The sequence below is a fragment of the Blennius ocellaris genome (genome assembly GCF_963422515.1).
Source record: "Blennius ocellaris genome assembly, chromosome: 10".
NCBI classification, from domain to species: domain Eukaryota; kingdom Metazoa; phylum Chordata; class Actinopteri; order Blenniiformes; family Blenniidae; genus Blennius; species Blennius ocellaris.
The window spans coordinates 155,891-175,101 of record NC_137659.1 but is presented as its reverse complement, the minus strand read 5'-3'; the positions used below and the strand labels follow the sequence as shown (position 1 = coordinate 175,101).

Sequence of the window (19,211 nt, the reverse complement as noted above, 5' to 3'; positions counted from 1 at the left end):
CAAGTTGGATTGTTACTACGGTGCCTACGGTGTCAAGATAAAAGTATCAACTTACATTGTTATTACGGTGTCAAAATAAAAGTACCAAGTTGGATTGTCAGAATAAAACCACCAAGGCGGATGGTTAACACGGTGACTGTCAAAATAAAACTACCAGAGGGTGTCACCGTTCACGTGCCGACGACCCCGAAGTGTTTCCCAGAAGTGAAGTCGCCGGTGGCTCTGAGCACCGTTGTCACGGCGACATCCCAAAATGCAATGGGGGCCTGGCGTTTTTTCCACTTGAAATCGTTGCCGTGGAAACGGGCCCTAAATGCGATTCGGGGTATTTTTTATTTTTTTTTCACATCTCAGCCCGCCGAACACTTTTCCACCGTGACTGGCGACTTGTGACGAGGTCGTGTGTGTGTGTGTGTGTGTGTGTGTGTGTGTGTGTGTGTGTGTGTGTGTGTGTGTGTGTGTGTGTGTGTGTGTGTGTGTGTGTGTGTGTGTGTGTGTGTGTGTGTGACGGTGGAAAAAGGACAGCCGGCTCTTTCCGTTTCCTAAACGTGGAGCTCTCAGGAAGTAGAACTTCTCTTCACCTCCGGGCCATCCACTTGCTTTTCTCACCCATTCCCTTCGTCCCACATTCTTTCTTCTTCTTCTTCTTCTTTATTCTCAGCAGCCGATTGGCCGCCGCCACACAAACCATCTGAAGAACCTTTTTCCAGACCGTACCGGTAAGGCGGAACCAGGAAGAGCGCGGCCATAGACCTACACAACTAGAGTTATATAGAGGCTCATGAGCGGGAATCTACTTCTACATTTCTACGTGCTCTGCCGCCTTCTGTGTATTTGTTTGATTGCGTCACAGCGCCCCCAGTGGCCTGGCAGGTGTACTACATGACCTGGAGCCTCACGTTGAGACCAGTTCTATGTATGTGGGGGAGAAAAGATTTGTTTTGTGTATTCACAAAAAAAAAAAAAAAAAGAAGGCGTGTCTGGACACACACACACACACACACACACACACACACACACGGGACAACAAGCCAGAACGACTTCCTGCTCCACACAAGTGGACAAACTGCGACGCTCCTGCTCACTTCCTCTTCCTGATCGACGAGCTTTCAGCGTCACCGGGAACATTTTTTTCTAAACTCCAACGTTTGGTCTGCAGGAAACCTTCCCCTCAGCCCGACCAGCTTTCTGTCAACACCGTCCTCGAACCGACAACCGACGCCTTCTCCTCTTCCTACTGGTCAAAACTCTGGATGACTAACGCCCGACGTGACCTTTGACCTGGACGACCCCCGATGAAGCCCCGGGGGCCAGGAAAGACTCCAGCTCATGGAAATTTCTCTCATTTTTGGTTTTATTACATCTAAACTTTTCAAATTCCTCCTAAATTTCTCATTTCTGGTTTAATTACATCTAAACTTTTCAAATTCCTCCTAAATTTCTCATTTTTGGTTTTATTACATCTAAACTTTTCAAATTCCTCCTAAATTACATCTAAACTTTTCAAATTACTCTCATTATTGGTTTTATTACATGTAAACTTTTCAAATTCCTCCTAAATTTCTCAGTTTCAGTTTTATTACATGTAAACTTTTCAAATTCCTCCTAAATTTCTCTCAGTTTCAGCTTTATTACATGTAAACTTTTCAAATTCCTCCTAAATTTCTCTCAGTTTCAGTTTTATTACATGTAAACTTTTCAAATTCCTCCTAAATGTCTCTCAGTTTCAGCTTTATTACATCTACACTTTTCAAATTCCTCCTAAATTTCTCTCAGTTTCAGCTTTATTACATGTAAACTTTTCAAATTCCTCCTAAATTTCTCTCAGTTTCAGCTTTATTACATCTAAACTTTTCAAATTCCTCCTAAATTTCTCTCAGTTTCAGCTTTATTACATCTAAACTTTTCAAATTCCTCCTAAATTACATCTAAACTTTTCAAATTTCTCTCAGTTTCAGTTTTATTACATGTAAACTTTTCAAATTCCTCCTAAATTTCTCTCAGTTTCAGTTTTATTACATCTAAACTTTTCAAATTCCTCCTAAATTTTTCTTTTTCAGTTTTATTACATGTAAACTTTTCAAATTCCTCCTAAATTTCTCTCAGTTTTATTACATCTAAACTTTTCAAATTCCTCCTAAATTTCTCTCAGTTTCAGTTTTATTACATGTAAACTTTTCAAATTCCTCCTAAATTTCTCTCAGTTTTATTACATGTAAACTTTTCAAATTTCTCTGTTTCAGCTTTATTACATCTAAACTTTTCAAATTCCTCCTAAATTTCTCTCAGTTTCAGCTTTATTACATCTAAAACTTTTCAAATTCCTCCTAAATTTCTCTCAGTTTCAGTTTTATTACATCTAAAACTTTTCAAATTCCTCCTAAATTTCTCTCAGTTTCAGCTTTATTACATCTAAACGTTTCAAATTCCTCCTAAATTACATCTAAACTTTTCAAATTTCTCTCAGTTTCAGTTTTATTACATGTAAACTTTTCAAATTCCTCCTAAATTTCTCTCAGTTTCAGTTTTATTACATGTAAACTTTTCAAATTCCTCCTAAATTTCTCTCAGTTTCAGTTTTATTACATGTAAACCTTTCAAATTCCTCCTAAATTTCTCTCAGTTTCAGTACATGTAAACTTTTCAAATTCCTCCTAAATTTCTCTCAGTTTCAGCTTTATTACATCTAAACTTTTCAAATTCCTCCTAAATTTCTCTCAGTTTCAGTTTTATTACATGTAAACTTTTCAAATTCCTCCTAAATTTCTCTCAGTTTCAGTTTTATTACATGTAAACTTTTCAAATTCCTCCTAAATTTCTCTCAGTTTTATTACATCTAAACTTTTCAAATTTCTCTGTTTCAGCTTTATTACATCTAAACTTTTCAAATTCCTCCTAAATTTCTCTGTTTCAGCTTTATTACATCTAAAACTTTTCAAATTCCTCCTAAATTTCTCTCAGTTTCAGCTTTATTACATCTAAACTTTTCAAATTCCTCCTAAATTTCTCTCAGTTTCAGCTTTATTACATCTAAACTTTTCAAATTCCTCCTAAATTACATCTAAACTTTTCAAATTTCTCTCAGTTTCAGTTTTATTACATGTAAACTTTTCAAATTCCTCCTAAATTTCTCTCAGTTTCAGTTTTATTACATGTAAACTTTTCAAATTCCTCCTAAATTTCTCAGTTTCAGTTTTATTACATGTAAACTTTTCAAATTCCTCCTAAATTTCTCTCAGTTTCAGCTTTATTACATGTAAACTTTTCAAATTCCTCCTAAATTTCTCTCAGTTTCAGTTTTATTACATGTAAACTTTTCAAATTCCTCCTAAATGTCTCTCAGTTTCAGCTTTATTACATCTACACTTTTCAAATTCCTCCTAAATTTCTCTCAGTTTCAGCTTTATTACATGTAAACTTTTCAAATTCCTCCTAAATTTCTCTCAGTTTCAGCTTTATTACATCTAAACTTTTCAAATTCCTCCTAAATTTCTCTCAGTTTCAGCTTTATTACATCTAAACTTTTCAAATTCCTCCTAAATTACATCTAAACTTTTCAAATTTCTCTCAGTTTCAGTTTTATTACATGTAAACTTTTCAAATTCCTCCTAAATTTCTCTCAGTTTCAGTTTTATTACATCTAAACTTTTCAAATTCCTCCTAAATTTCTCTGTTTCAGTTTTATTACATGTAAACTTTTCAAATTCCTCCTAAATTTCTCTCAGTTTTATTACATCTAAACTTTTCAAATTCCTCCTAAATTTCTCTCAGTTTCAGTTTTATTACATGTAAACTTTTCAAATTCCTCCTAAATTTCTCTCAGTTTTATTACATGTAAACTTTTCAAATTTCTCTGTTTCAGCTTTATTACATCTAAACTTTTCAAATTCCTCCTAAATTTCTCTCAGTTTCAGCTTTATTACATCTAAAACTTTTCAAATTCCTCCTAAATTTCTCTCAGTTTCAGTTTTATTACATCTAAAACTTTTCAAATTCCTCCTAAATTTCTCTCAGTTTCAGCTTTATTACATCTAAACGTTTCAAATTCCTCCTAAATTACATCTAAACTTTTCAAATTTCTCTCAGTTTCAGTTTTATTACATGTAAACTTTTCAAATTCCTCCTAAATTTCTCTCAGTTTCAGTTTTATTACATGTAAACTTTTCAAATTCCTCCTAAATTTCTCTCAGTTTCAGTTTTATTACATGTAAACCTTTCAAATTCCTCCTAAATTTCTCTCAGTTTCAGTACATGTAAACTTTTCAAATTCCTCCTAAATTTCTCTCAGTTTCAGTTTTATTACATGTAAACCTTTCAAATTCCTCCTAAATTTCTCTCAGTTTCAGTACATGTAAACTTTTCAAATTCCTCCTAAATTTCTCTCAGTTTCAGTTTTATTACATGTAAACCTTTCAAATTCCTCCTAAATTTCTCTCAGTTTCAGCTTTATTACATCTAAACTTTTCAAATTCCTCCTAAATTTCTCTCAGTTTCAGTTTTATTACATGTAAACTTTTCAAATTCCTCCTAAATTTCTCTCAGTTTCAGTTTTATTACATGTAAACTTTTCAAATTCCTCCTAAATTTCTCTCAGTTTTATTACATGTAAACTTTTCAAATTCCTCCTAAATTTCTCTCAGTTTCAGTACATGTAAACTTTTCAAATTCCTCCTAAATTTCTCTCAGTTTCAGTTTTATTACATGTAAACCTTTCAAATTCCTCCTAAATTTCTCTCAGTTTCAGCTTTATTACATCTAAACTTTTCAAATTCCTCCTAAATTTCTCTCAGTTTCAGTTTTATTACATGTAAACTTTTCAAATTCCTCCTAAATTTCTCTCAGTTTCAGTTTTATTACATGTAAACTTTTCAAATTCCTCCTAAATTTCTCTCAGTTTTATTACATCTAAACTTTTCAAATTTCTCTGTTTCAGCTTTATTACATCTAAACTTTTCAAATTCCTCCTAAATTTCTCTGTTTCAGCTTTATTACATCTAAAACTTTTCAAATTCCTCCTAAATTTCTCTCAGTTTCAGCTTTATTACATCTAAACTTTTCAAATTCCTCCTAAATTTCTCTCAGTTTCAGCTTTATTACATCTAAACTTTTCAAATTCCTCCTAAATTACATCTAAACTTTTCAAATTTCTCTCAGTTTCAGTTTTATTACATGTAAACTTTTCAAATTCCTCCTAAATTTCTCTCAGTTTCAGTTTTATTACATGTAAACTTTTCAAATTCCTCCTAAATTTCTCTCAGTTTCAGTTTTATTACATGTAAACTTTTCAAATTCCTCCTAAATTTCTCTCAGTTTTATTACATCTAAACTTTTCAAATTTCTCTGTTTCAGCTTTATTACATCTAAACTTTTCAAATTCCTCCTAAATTTCTCTGTTTCAGCTTTATTACATCTAAAACTTTTCAAATTCCTCCTAAATTTCTCTCAGTTTCAGCTTTATTACATCTAAACTTTTCAAATTCCTCCTAAATTTCTCTCAGTTTCAGTTTTATTACATGTAAACTTTTCAAATTCCTCCTAAATTTCTCTCAGTTTTATTACATCTAAACTTTTCAAATTTCTCTCAGTTTCAGTTTTATTACATGTAAACTTTTCAAATTCCTCCAAGTTATCGGTCATTATCACATTATTGGTGGCAAACGAGGTTTTGAGCGTCACGCCTGATGAGGAATCGATTGTTTCCACACAAGTTTGATGTTTCACAGTAGAAAAAAAAACTTTAATGAAAGCGTATCATTTTAATTAAACGAGCTTGGAATTTTGAAAATTTGAATTACAGTGACCAAGAACAATTCTGGGGCAGATTGAGGGAAACCGGAGGTGGTTAGGACTAAAATCCTGTTGAAGGAAATGCTTTTTTGTTGTTGTTTGTTTGTTTTAAATCAAGAAATGAATTCTTATTGAACCAAAGTGCAGCGCTACTTTGTGCTGTGGCCCTCCACCAACATCAAGTTGTAAAAGTTGAGACGTCACGGTGAGCTTTCATCTCCGCGCCGACACGACAAAGGGCAACAGGCCACGCCCACATCCAGCAGCCGCTTGTGGCTCAATGAGAGAAAGGAATAACAACAAGCAGGTCACGAGTGTCGAGTTTCAAAAGTTGTTCCTTCTGCGGTACACATTAAACATAATCATGTGGAAAATCAGGTCCTGTCATTGCCGCGTGTTTAAAAGTCGGTCCTGACGAGAGTTGGGCGGCGTCACGCTGTTTCCTCACCCGATCGTCAGTCTCTCATTTCAACACAAGATGTCTCGTTATCGGGTGAAGCTTTTCTACGTACAACACAATAAACAGCATTTGTTGTGTCATGTGACGTGTCCATCGCACAAAATAACCGCTCTAAGCAGAGCAGCTGGACCGTCTGGACCGTCTACCGTCTGGACTGTGGCTTTCGGTCACGTGACCACGTCGCATCCAAAAACTTTACTAACCGCCATCTCATGAAACATTTAAAGTCCTAGTGAAATGAAGGTTCCACCTCCAGAACTCTCTGGTGTCTCTTCTAGAACGTTTTCCTGCCAACTGGCTGAAGGTAAAATGTTAAAACACGACAATCTGCGAGAAAATAGCCGATAAACGGCGCCATTTCCTCTGCTGGGCGGAGCTTCTGACAATAATAGAGTGACATCACGAGTTGTGCACACGCCCAAGTTGTGTTTACATTATGGAGGATCAGAGTTTTGACCACGAAGAGGCTGAATTGAACCAGATTTCATCATCATGGTCATTTCAAACCCAGTGATTGATGAAGAAGACACAGAAGGTGGTTCTGCCATCGGTGACCCCGTCTGGAACATGTTTGAGGAAGCAGAAGACGCTTCGTCCTCCATTCGTCCTCGTCTCCTCGCCTCAGCAGCCGCCACTTTTCACCTTTGAGGCTTTGAGTCCTGACTTTTGGCAGAACGACCGACTTCCTGGATCCAACATGTCCAAGAGCTAGAAGACTGAATCACTGAAGACGAGTCCAGGTGTTACTGGATCCTCTACTAGCCGCCCGAGCTAGCGGCTCCCGCTAGCCGTGTGAGCTAGCGTCTCCCCCCTCCTCCTCTCTCGGTCTCTTCCAGGCTCAATCTTTCTTCAAGGCTCATAAAACGCCGACTATAACTTCAAAACACTGTAAAAACTTGGATATTTAAGAGGGAAACAAGCCGATATAAACACAACAGATTGAGATCTGCACAACTCGTGACGTCACACATAGGCTCCGCCCACAATGGCCCACGAAGAAGAAGGATTCCCCGATTTCCTCGGCTGGAGATTAAAAAATTCAAATAACTTTGTTATGCGACAACAGTGGAGGGGCAGAGTCGGAGGAACCTTAGAAGTAGAACCCCAACTATCGTTTTTTACAAAGTAGTGTGTTACATTTCACTGGGACTTTAAACTGTTGTTTTGTTGCTGTTCTTTTTCTTTAATGACAGTAATGAAACGTTGCTATTTTTAGAACCGGCAGGATTCCTTCCCGTCGTCCTCCATTCAGCCGGCCGCCACAACCTCCACCCTGTCAGCTTCACTCACATCCTGACGCTTGTTCATCCATCCTGCTCCTGACGCGTCCAGAAAGCTGCTGTGTTTCACTTTGCTAGCCGCTCACGCTGCTTCCCGTCGCTCCTCCAGGGAGTCTGACCGCCTGATGACGCCTCAGCGTTTTCAGGAGGTTAAAGGGTTCCTGCTCTCTTCTTTGTTGTCGTAGTGAAATAATGTTCACTGACTGATCGTCACAATGTGCACTCTGGCTGAGACGATGACTGAATAAGTGTTGACGATCTGGTCTAGGTCAGGGGTCGGCAACCTTTAATGCTCAAAGAGCCATTTGGTCCCGTTTCCCACTGAACTCAACACCCAGAGAGCCGCACGCATTTTATTTTGACAGTCCCACAGGAAGACCACGCCAGGACGACACGACACACAAAACCTTCTTCACTGCTGGTTGACGACTTACAACTAATAAACTAAACTACATGAACGAAGCAACAAAAACACTACAAACCTAACATAACCCCCAATAATTACATTTAAAACACCACAAACAGAAACTCCCATAATGCATTGCAGCTCTCAGCTCCTTTATCGCTCCACATTATTAAAATGGAAGATAAATGTGGGAGATGTGGATTGTTAGAACCATGAGTGTGATGGTGTGTCTTTAATGTCCTGTAGTTGTTGTGGAATTCACTAGAATGTTCCGTCACTCTCAACAAGTCTGTAATGAACCTCCTGGAACTGTGGGCTTTTACTGTGAAAGGTACAGGAAGCTCCCGGCTTCAGACACCAGTTGAGTCGCTGTCATGACCTGCAGCCGCAATTCTGCGTTCTTCATGCTTTTATTGTTGTAATGACGTCACGTCGCCGCGTCGTTCACGACCCTACATTTGACCACTCTTTGTAGCGGGACTGCGCTCTGGGTGGCCTTGCCTCCTTACGTCCCTCTCTGGGTGGCTTTGCCTCCTTACGTCCCTCCGGGATGAACTGCAGTGGGACCGAGGCTCAAGGAGCCGCAGTGGAGGGATCAAAGAGCCGCAGTGGAGGGATCAAAGAGCCGCAGTGGAGGGATCAAAGAGCCGCAGTGGAGGGACCAAAAAGCCGCGTGTTGCCGACCCCTGGTCTAGCACCAGACGGTCACAGTGGTCCTAATGTTCTGGCTGATGGGTGTCGAGTCAGAAGAGTCTGGGACTGTTCCTCCCGGGGTCGTTGACGCCGAGCTCGTTTCACTGCAGCTCCGCGGGATCAGCGGCGACACGGCGCACACACAACATGCAAAACGTACACAAAACCACGACTTTGAATACGACTAAAAACGACAACAGCCACCGGAGGCGGCGTCGCGCCGCGCCACATCACCGCCCGGATTAGAGCCGCAAAACACCAGGTCGAATAATCAAAAAACCCCAAAAAAACTGTGCAGCTGTGTGTGAATGTTGTGGAACTCAACAAATAAAAAAAAACATCAACGCCAAACAATGTCGCAGAGTCATAAGAGAGTGAAAAGGGTTAAAAAGTGAAAGACTCACCAAATGAGAGTTTTCTTTTGCCGCTTGCACCTGCTGCACCTGTGGTTCAGCTACAACTTTCGTGTCCTGGTCAGAAGTCATGAGCCGTCTGCTTCTTGGCTCCTCAGGGAGAAGTCTCTGTGTCACCAAGGAAGCTGGGGGGGGGAGGGGGGGGGGAGGAAGAGGAGGGGGAGGGGGAGGAAGAGGAGGAGGGGGAGGAAGATGGGGAGGAGGGGGAGGAAGAGGAGGGGAGGAGGGGGGAGGAAGAGGGGGAGGAGGAAGAGGAGGAGGAGGGGGAGGAAGATGGGGAGGAGGAGGAGGAGGAGGGGGGAGGAAGAGGAGGCGGAGCAGGGGGAGGAAGAGGGAGGAAGAGGAGGGGGAGGAATAGGAAGAGGAGGAAGAGGAGGGGGAGGAAGAGGAGGAAGAGGAGGGGGAGGAAGAGGGGGGGGAGAGGAAGATGGGGAGGAGGAGGAGGAGGGGGAGGAGGAGGAGGGGGGAGGAAGAGGAGGCGGAGCAGGGGGAGGAAGAGGAGGCGGAGCAGGGGGAGGAAGAGGAGGGGGAGGAAGAGGAGGGGGAGGAAGAGGAGGCGGAGCAGGGGGAGGAAGAGGGAGGAAGAGGAGGGGGAGGAGGGGGAGGAAGAGGAGGGGGGAGAGGAAGATGGGGAGGAGGAGGAGGAGGAGGGGGGAGGAAGAGGAGGCGGAGCAGGGGGAGGAAGAGGGAGGAAGAGGAGGGGGAGGAAGAGGGGGGGAGAGGAGGAGGGGGAGGAGGAGGAGGGGGGAGGAAGAGGAGGCGGAGCAGGGGGAGGAAGAGGAGGCGGAGCAGGGGGAGGAAGAGGGAGGAAGAGGAGGGGGAGGAAGAGGAGGACACAAACAAGTCAGATTCATGTTGTTCACCATGGTGGTGGAACAGTAACAACTGTGCTGAGATGAGCTTGGTGGGTGGGGGGGGGGGGGGAGGGGAGGGGGGGTTCCAGTGTGAATCGGTGCACGACGACGACAAATCCCACTTTTCAGTCCGACGTCGCATTTCACATTTTTTTCTAAAACAACCTTTGCTCTCACAGTGTGTTGCAGAGTAATCCTGTATAAATACTCTTCACCACTAGAGGGCAGCACAGAACTTTGCCGGTGAAATGTAAACTGACAGACGTCAGTGTGGTTCATCTCCACCTCCTGCTACCATCTTGTATCAAAGTACTGTGTCAGTGACAGTGATGGAGAAGTTTTTGAAAACCAGGATCTCAGCTCTTCATCCATCAGGTCCAGGTTTCACACTGAGGGAGGCACTATTAAAAAAAGTCCTTGCTTTCTGGATTTACTGGATTCCTGTTGATAAAACTTTGATGTCTTTGATGAGAATTACTTTGATGTCTTTGATGAGAAAGACTTTATATTGTTAATAGAGGCTGCAGAGTTTCACATTTTAACATTTCTGGGTGGAGGTGTGCCTCCAGATTTTATCAAAGAAAAAAAGTGTGATTGGCTCAAAAAGGTAGAAAAACACTGTGATAAACACACAAGACTGCTCTTGCCGCGACGAACAGCTGATAACGGATCTGAAAAAGAAAATCTGGCACTTTGAGGTGAACAGAAGCCGGTGGTTTCTCAGACACAGACAGGTTTCTGCTTCCTGCAGCCTTCAGGCGCAGATTTCACAAATCCTCCCTCTTTTTACGGCCGTGATGCAAACGACGTCTTCGCCGGGGACCGAGACTGACGAGGACCTGAGACCTATTCAGGTTCGGGGGCCACGCGTTTGACACGTCTTTCTGCACGCCAACAGAAAACACGTCAACTTTTCTGAAAGTCAAATGCAAAGACAGATCCTTGCTTCCTCAGGGTACATTTCTTTTTCTCATTTCATTTTGGAAATAACAAATTTACCTTCCAAACACTGAGCTAAAACCATGACGGACGTCGTCATCGCGACGTTCCCAATCAGTTAATAGATGTACGAAACCCCGACAGCCTGACATTTCTGCAGGAGACTTCACTGAGCGACCTGCAGGTGGCGCTGCAGCCCGTATTCACGAGATGGTTCTTCATCACGGACTCCAACAATCAGCTTTTCTAATAAAGTTATAACTTTAAAGAGATTTTTCTCATCACGACGCATCAGAAACATGGCCGTCTTCCGCCTCTCCTGCTACTTCAGGCCGTTTCCTGCAGGTGGCGCTGAAGACCGTCGAAGAGGTGCCAAGTCAAGTATTTTTGTAATCGGACTACATAGAAAGCCGGTGAAATATTTACCACCTCTCTCAAGAGCAACACGTTTTCACAATTCAAAGCCCATTTCGGACACTTTAACTACCAGAACATGAAAGACAAGGAGATTTTTCCACTATGAATCAAACAGACGTCACTGAAGCTCGGCTGCTTTTTCAAAAACCGGCGGTAATATAGTTATATAGTTCAACTGTGTGTGTGTGTTTTTATTTTAAAACATACCGACACGCTTGAAAAGCTAAAAGAATTCCAAATGCTTGTATTTGAGGTTTGATAAAAGTCTGAAAGGATCAAAGACTCAGACCCCAAAATGCCTCTCCGAGCTCACGGGGGCCACTTTTCACCATTTTCTGTCTTTCTGCTCATTAAAGTGATCAATCGAGGAACTAATCAGCAGCCAGAGGACGAAACCGGCACCGAGCCTCTGTACAGTTTTTGACAAACTGCATTTGAAACCTCAATGAGTCAGTGACACCAGCTGCTGCTAGCTAACGAGGCTAACTCAATAGTGTTCACCTGGAGACCCGGAGATCAGACAAGATGACAAGAAAGTCACAGCTCACTTACTGAGGGAAATGAAACACAGTGGAACCTGGACACGCCCTGCTGCATTCAGCTTTTTGTCACATCATGTCAGTGGTCATAATGTTGTGGCTGATTGGAGACACGACTGTGTGGAAGCCAAAGGAAAGTCGATTCTGAACCTCGCTGAAGGTTGAAGAAGCAGTTTTGAGGTTCAATACGCGACGCTGCCGTCACGTTATTTATTCCTCTAATACGTTATTATTACCGAGAAGGAGCTTTGGTGTTTTTCCAAAGTTGTTATTTTTACATTTCCAACATGCACTAAACGTCATAATTGTCTAATAAAAGAAGCTTTTCAGTTTTTGTTGACAGAAGAGTCACAATAGGATCCAATTCACATGCAGCGCATCAGTTACATGAAGTCACTTTAATTGAATCTTGTGTGGGTAGCAGAGATAATACAGTTCTTTGATCTCTTTGATCTGACTGATAAAAACGGTTGCTTAAACGTCTTTAATTGTCCGTTTTCTGCGGAAACTTCCCCGACGTGACCACAGACCTCCAGACCTTCATCAATGTGGCCCAACATCCTCCTCCACCCGTGTGCTGTCGCTTCTGCGTGGGTCAAGTCTACGACTTCACTCCTCCTCCGTCCACTTTCTGACCCGGCCATCCCATTGGGCGACCACTCCCACGACACCCGACCTCGACGCGTCCGCCAAAGAACAACAAAGCAGGGCGGAGGACCCGGGCCGTGTCCAAACAGGGCGAGAAACACCTTTTTATTTTTTTTATTTTTTTTCTCTCCTCCCAATCCAGCTGGAGCAGTTTGTAAAGCGGTGGTAATCCCGCCCGACAATCGGGTGCCTGTGTCGGCCACGGGCCCTCGCTGCGTTTGCATACAAAGCAGAAAAAGAATGGCCCGGCTGTAAAGCCTGCTGACCTTTGAGCACACATACTGACACACGGCGTGGACGGGGTGCCGGCGAACGCCGGGGCCGAACACCAGCCTCCCCGCACTCAAACGGTTAAAATCTCAACAAGGTGTGGCTCGAATCGGAGGCCGTTTTCACGTGACGACGCCAAACCTCCGCTGCGTCGTGGGTGTTTGTTTACAACGGTGGCTTCCAGGGTGGAACTTTATCGGAAAGGTTCAGGCCCCATCGCCATGTAAGGGAGGGGGGGAGGGGACATGGTGCTGGTCCCCATGGCGATAGTCGCTGTTTATTATTATTATTTATTTTTTTATTTCTCCAGTTGCTTTTTAAAAATTTGATTATATTTTTTGCATCACGGGTGTCTGGGGTAACCGCACGGGTTTTTTAAGGGATAGGCTAAAATAAGCCTCGGCTTCAGCCTAATACCCATTTCGGTTACAAGTATATTTGCAAATATACACGTATATTGTGGAAACAGTGAAAAATCACAGTTGTGTGAACTCGTACCATGAACTGCACAAAAATTCATCAACTGCACTTCTACTGAAACTGTAACCGAAATAAACCATTCATTCACTCATTCAATACTGCACATGCTCAGTAAAACTTATTATTTTATCAACACAGAATCATTTACAGTCCAGTTCATTCACATGCAGCGTCTTTTTCCAAAACATCAAACACAAAATAAATCAATAAGGTTGATCTGCTCCTCCGCAGTGTCGTATTTCTGTAACATTGACAATTTAACAAGTTTCTTAAACACGTCAATGGATTTAGAAGTTTTAATTTTACAATCAAGACCGACTCCTTCCATTCAGATGCATTTTTCTTTTGCGGCCGATTGAAACCTGGGTTTTGTTAAAAACCTCAGTTCCTTTCAGTTCAGATCTACGTTTTCTCTCTTGGCGAATCTGTTTTGCAATTTGTTCGGTAAAATTTCCAGATGAGCTTTAAACATGGTTTTTAGAAGGTTCTACTCCACTAAATCTTTAAATTTCAGTGTTTTTAGTCGTCTAAATAAAGGACTAGTATGGTCTCTGTAACCACTTCCACTAGCGACTCTAATCGCTCTTTTCTGTAGGAGAACAATTTGGATTAATGTGTTTTACAGGCGTTTCCCCACACTTCAATACAACAGGTCAGATATGGAACAATCAATGAGTTATACAACAAAAACAAAGCACTCTTATTTAGAACTTTTTGGAAATGATTCGTTTTCATTTCAAACATTGTTGTGCGAAACGGGGCCCCAAGTTAGAAACAACGAATAACTCTTTACTTGGACGGTTCAGACTGGACGACTTCCAGCACACAGCAGGTTTCAGGCCACATTTACACATACCAAGTTTTAAAAAAAAAAACCTGGTATTTCCCTTTCTACGTTTATAAAAAAAAAAAACTTAATTTACACTGACCGACATACACAGCTGGTTCAGAGCTGCTATGAGCAGCCGACCCTGTAGGGGGCAGTGTAAACAAAGCACGAAGCCAAGATAGCCCGTCAGAATCCTGGGGGGGAAAAAAAGCAGGATGTCACGAATTGCGACTTAAATATCGGCCTTTAGAGGCAAACATGGACGGAGTTTATCCAAAAAAATCGACGCTGGTGTAGTGAAACTAATTTACCTTTACGAAATACGAGTACGATCGAACGCAGCGTCAGATGACGGCTGAATCTTTCTGACCTTCAGGTCACCGCGCAAACAACGACACCAAGTGTGGCGAAGCTAACAAGCTAGTCAGCGAGTCACCGCAAATTTGAAGCCCCCAAAAATGAGTGGGGGGGGGGGGCGGACCAAGTGAGAAGACGAAGACATGTCACTTTCACGAGGAAGGGGAGGTGGACTTTTTTTTTCACGATGTCATTTTCGAAGTGTGTTTGTCTCGTCTGCCCGTCGACCGTCACAATACCAAAGATCAAAGTAACATCAAAGTAAACTCAGGTAATTACAACAAATGTTCACAGTTAATTATGTCGTGTTGCACAATATTGGCTCATACGGTTTTGCAAGGCACATCATTATACATTGTACATATAAAGAATCCTCAATGTATTTGAAAACTCGCAGGCTGAAAAAGTGTGGCCCCCCCCCCCTGGTCTACGTTTGACCGTCCCGGTACGGAGACGTCCTGCTGGCCGGCAGGTTTCTTTGTATCTCTGTACCACCGAAGCATGTTGAAGACTTTAAGACCGTCCAAGGACTCGCTTTGTACTTCTTACTGTCACAAGTGAAGTTTCATGGTCACAGCTCGTCTTTCTGCAGCCACACTGTCGTCGCTTGTTGCACTTTTGTAAAAAAAAAAAACGTTATACTGAAGGACGGCAAAACTCAACAATGTATAAGAAATCTTTAAAAAAAAAAAAAAAAAAGGACAGGACAACATTTGGGATTTTAAACCGTGTGTGAGTTTGGTCAGCTTTATGCCACTTTCCTCCAAAAGATGTGATGAGATACGATAACGAATTATTATAATAAGTAAAGAAACGTCATTAAACAACTCTTTAAAGTTCAGTTTTCCAACTTGTTTCAGTGACTGAGTTATAAATTTGATTTATGAGCCAAGTCCACATGAGAACAGAAATATCTCTGCCTTTACAAACTCGTTGACTTGTCGCTTCACAAATCTGTCATTTGATCTCAACACTGCCCCCCCGTGACCACGGCCGGTACTGCAACGAGTTGTCGGAACCCGTCGGCTTTCGGGAAGGCGCAGGAGAAGCGTGTCGACGTGGTAAACGAAGTAGAGACGGACGGTTCGGGGCAGCAGTGAAACAGAAATAAGCTTTAAATATAACTAAGCGAAATCTTCCGACACGCGCAGATTTTACATGATTAACGATAAAAACCCGGGAGTGAACAAATATGTGGCCTGAGGTCTGCTGATTATTAATATTATATTATATATATATTGACATGTGATCTTCTTGAGTACTATAATATGGATTTAGCTTATGATAAGCAAACATGTCTTTTTACATATCAATTATCAGTTTTCCAGACGAAATGTAAACCTAATTATGATTGTTTTGTCTTGTTTATATCACATTCAGCAGCATTTCAGAAGAGGAGAGTTTGTTTTCAAATCTTTTTTTCTTCCACCTTTTAACAGCAGCTATGATGAATAATTGAATGAAACATGATCTGCAATCTGATTGGAAAAAATGTGTCTACAAGCCGAGCACGAATCCACACTGCACACAAACTGTCAGTTTAGCCTTCGTCTGTAGATTACAATCACTGACGTCGCCATGGCGACAACTTGGTGATATATAGTGTACACCTGACTTTACACACATGTGGATGAGAAGCAGGACAGTGAAGTGATTCCTTGTGACACTTGGTGCAAACCTGCAGTCGAGTTCCAACTTGTGGGAAAACGTGTGGCAGCTGAGTTTTCAGAAGTAACTTTTCTGGTAATAAGAGGTTAAAACAAAAAAAAAGTGCAAAGAGGTTTGCAAACGAGCCGGGCCGGGCCTGGCCGTGCCGGGATCAGGATCCAGACCACCAGGCCTGACCCGGATCACAGTCCACCAGAACACCCGGCAGTGGGTCGATCGTCGCGTCTAGACACGAACCATAACACGCGCTTCCGTCAGCCTCCCTCCTTCCCACGGCAACCGCACCGCCACAACAACCCCCCCCCCCCCCCCCCCCCCCTCCGTCTGGGGGGGTTCCACAGCAAGGCCCAGGCCCCAAGCCCGCCACAGGCCAGAACCAGAACCAGAACCTTCCCCCAGTCTTCACAGCGGGGGTGGGGGGGGGGGGGTTACCGTGGCCACCGGCCCCAGGAGGAGGGGAGTGGAGGGGTGGGGTGGTTGAACCGGTGTTTATGGTACCGGAGCACCGGAGGAGCGTTTGTTTGGGTGAACTTCCCCCGACGAGACGCAATGCAGGCGGCTGCGTGCCGTACCGTGCCGTGCCGTACCGTGCCCTACCCCCGGCGGCCACACGCCTCCCCGGAACACTTCACCAGGCTGGGTGCGGGTCCGAAACCCGGGGAGAGAGGGAGGGAGGGAGGGGTTGGTCGTGTTTTGAAGTTAAAGCAGCAGCCACGGCTCGCTGGCTGCGCCTGCAGCGGCAGCGGCCAATGAAAGATGGCGACCTCCGGCGTGATTTCGCGGATCCCCCCCCCCCCCCAACCCTCAACCCCCAACCGGTTTGAATCGGGCTAACATCCAGCTAGCAGGCGAGCTAACAGACGCCTCCACACAAGCCTGACAGTTTGGGACTCACCTGTCAGCTCTCGCGGCCCGGCGGTGCTCACACGGTGACGGCGGGGCGGGGTGGGGGTTGGTGGGGGGGGAGAAGTCCCGAGGAGCCGCCGCGCGAGGCCTTCGTCTGCCCGGGGAGAAGGCGGTGCACTGTGGAGCCGCTGCCGGGATGAGGCCTTCAAGCCGCCGGGGAGGTGGTGCACTGTGGTGGAGGAGCCGCCGCCGGGACGAGGCCTTCAAATACGCAGGGCACTGGCGAGCTGCGACCCGGCCGGGCTATCCGCTCTGAACCTCACCGCACACGGTGTCCGGACGGCGGGAGAAAGCGGCCAGGGTCAACGCCTCCTTTCCCCCCTCCACCCTCCTCCTCCCCTCCCCTCTCTCTGAAAGTGACCGAGGAGGAGGAGAAGAAGAAGAAGAAGAAGAAGCGGGATCCCCGGGGCAACACGGCTAGCGCGGAGTTAGCCGGAGCTAGGCGGCTGTAGCACGCTAGCTTCGAGCAACTTCCGACGAATCTGACGAACTCCTCGCGACCAACGAGCGCGGGAAGCGGGAAGCGGGGCGCCGGGGGTGGGTGGGTGGGTGGGGGGGGAGGGGCACGGAAACACACCCGAGGAGCGAAGCCTGGAACCGGGGGGGCCGAAGCAGGCTTGGTGTCGGAGCTCCAGAGCGACCAAACAGAGCCGGAGATGAGTGAGTGAGGGAGGGAGGGAGGGAGAGAGAGAGAGAGAGAGACACAGAGCGAGAGAGAGAGAGAGAGAGGGGGGGGGGGGTGTTTTAGAGAAGTCGGCGTTTCCTTTCCCTTTCGTCTGCGGCGGCAGCAGAGATCGTCTATCCGGGGGGCGGAGGGCTCACTCCGGGGGGGTGGAGGGCTCACTCCGGGGGGGTGGAGGGCTCACTCTGGGGGGGGTGGAGGCGGCACCGCGGAGCCCGAGCCCCCGGGGCGCAGCGGCGGAGGCTCCCGGTCACTTTAACCCACAGAGCAGATTGTCGTTCTTTAAAGATTTTCCACCGCGAAATAAAACAGGAAAATCATCCAAATCATCTGTTTTATCCTCTTTTTATTTTCCTTTTTTTAATAACCTTGTTGTTGTTGTCAGTAATATTACTAATTAGGACTTTTCTTGGTGATCTTTAAAAAGTATTATCAATAAAAAACCTCTTGAATCAGAGAAACAGACGCTTGATAAACAGCGAGAACAAGATAAATAATCCTGTTTTCTATCATTGGACTACGAGATTATAGTAAAACAATATTCTATATGCCGATACTCTATACTCTTTCTTCAGCTTCTGAATTCTGACTAATATTTTACACTGTTTTGCACTGCTCTGTTATTTTATTTTATTTTATTCTATTCTATTTTCTTGTGTATATACTTATTTATTTATGTATGTCGGCACCACTGTGAAACCTGGCTTTTACTGTTGAAATGACAAATAAAACACCTTGAACCTCTATACTACTATGTCCAAATACTCAATATTACTACGTCACAATACCCATTATCACAGTTTCACGATACTCAGTATTTTTAATGCTCACTGTCACAATCTTTAATGTCACAATGCTCGTTTGAGTTTTGTATGTATGTATTTTATTTTTTCTATTAATAAATTACTGAACGGAAAAACAAAATAAAGCAAGAAGGCAGGTGTTTGAGGAACCGTGTTAAACTCCCAGCTGCGCTTCTCGCCTCCTGATTGGTCCAAAGTGGGACTGAGCGCACGCGGATTCACTCGTGATCCTCCACCCGATTAGAGGCGTGGCCCAGAGTGGACAAGGGCCCGCTGATTGGCTGGTTTCCGACCGACACGCCCACAACAACGATGTGGCCCCGCCCCCCCCCGTTTTTTTTCCCCCCATCAGGTTGTATCATAACAGTCGTGAACTATTTATAGTAGTGAAACGTTTGGCTCTGAAATCAGGTTAAAAAAGTTTTTCAGAAAAAAAATAGTGTGTTTTTGCCACCAGAGTTACTTTCAAATTGATTTCTGGCTAAAGATTTTAAATAGTTGTTAAAATGGGTTAAAAATAATAAAAATAATTGAAAAAACAACTAAAACCAGGTGAAAGTCAAAAAGGAATAACAAACAAAACTGCTTAAAGAGAATCTAGGGAACATTTCTTCACGAGAGTTTTGGGTTTAAGCTGATAAAGAATCACTAAAAAAGAAAGTTCGGATAAGTTCAAATAACTGCAACACATCAGATCCTAAAGTGACCCTGTTTGTCTCTGTGTCTGTCTTTATGTGTTTATCCTGGGATGACCTGGAGACCTGTCCAGGTGTACCTGTC

General features: G+C 43.7%; 1 protein-coding gene across 1 annotated transcript in view; it reads right to left on the bottom strand.

Moving 5' to 3' along the window:
- The window catches only part of LOC308135349 (la-related protein 4B-like), a gene marked incomplete at its 3' end in the record, with an annotated part of 35,732 nt that extends 18,305 nt beyond the window's left edge, over window positions 1-17,427 (bottom strand). Inside the window, 2 exon segments of the mRNA XM_080503278.1 lie at window positions 9,031-9,164; window positions 16,936-17,427. Of these exon segments, the coding sequence (XP_080359404.1) occupies window positions 9,031-9,111 (81 nt within the window). The 5' untranslated portion in view covers window positions 9,112-9,164; window positions 16,936-17,427.
- Window positions 17,428-19,211: the final 1,784 nt, after the last annotated feature.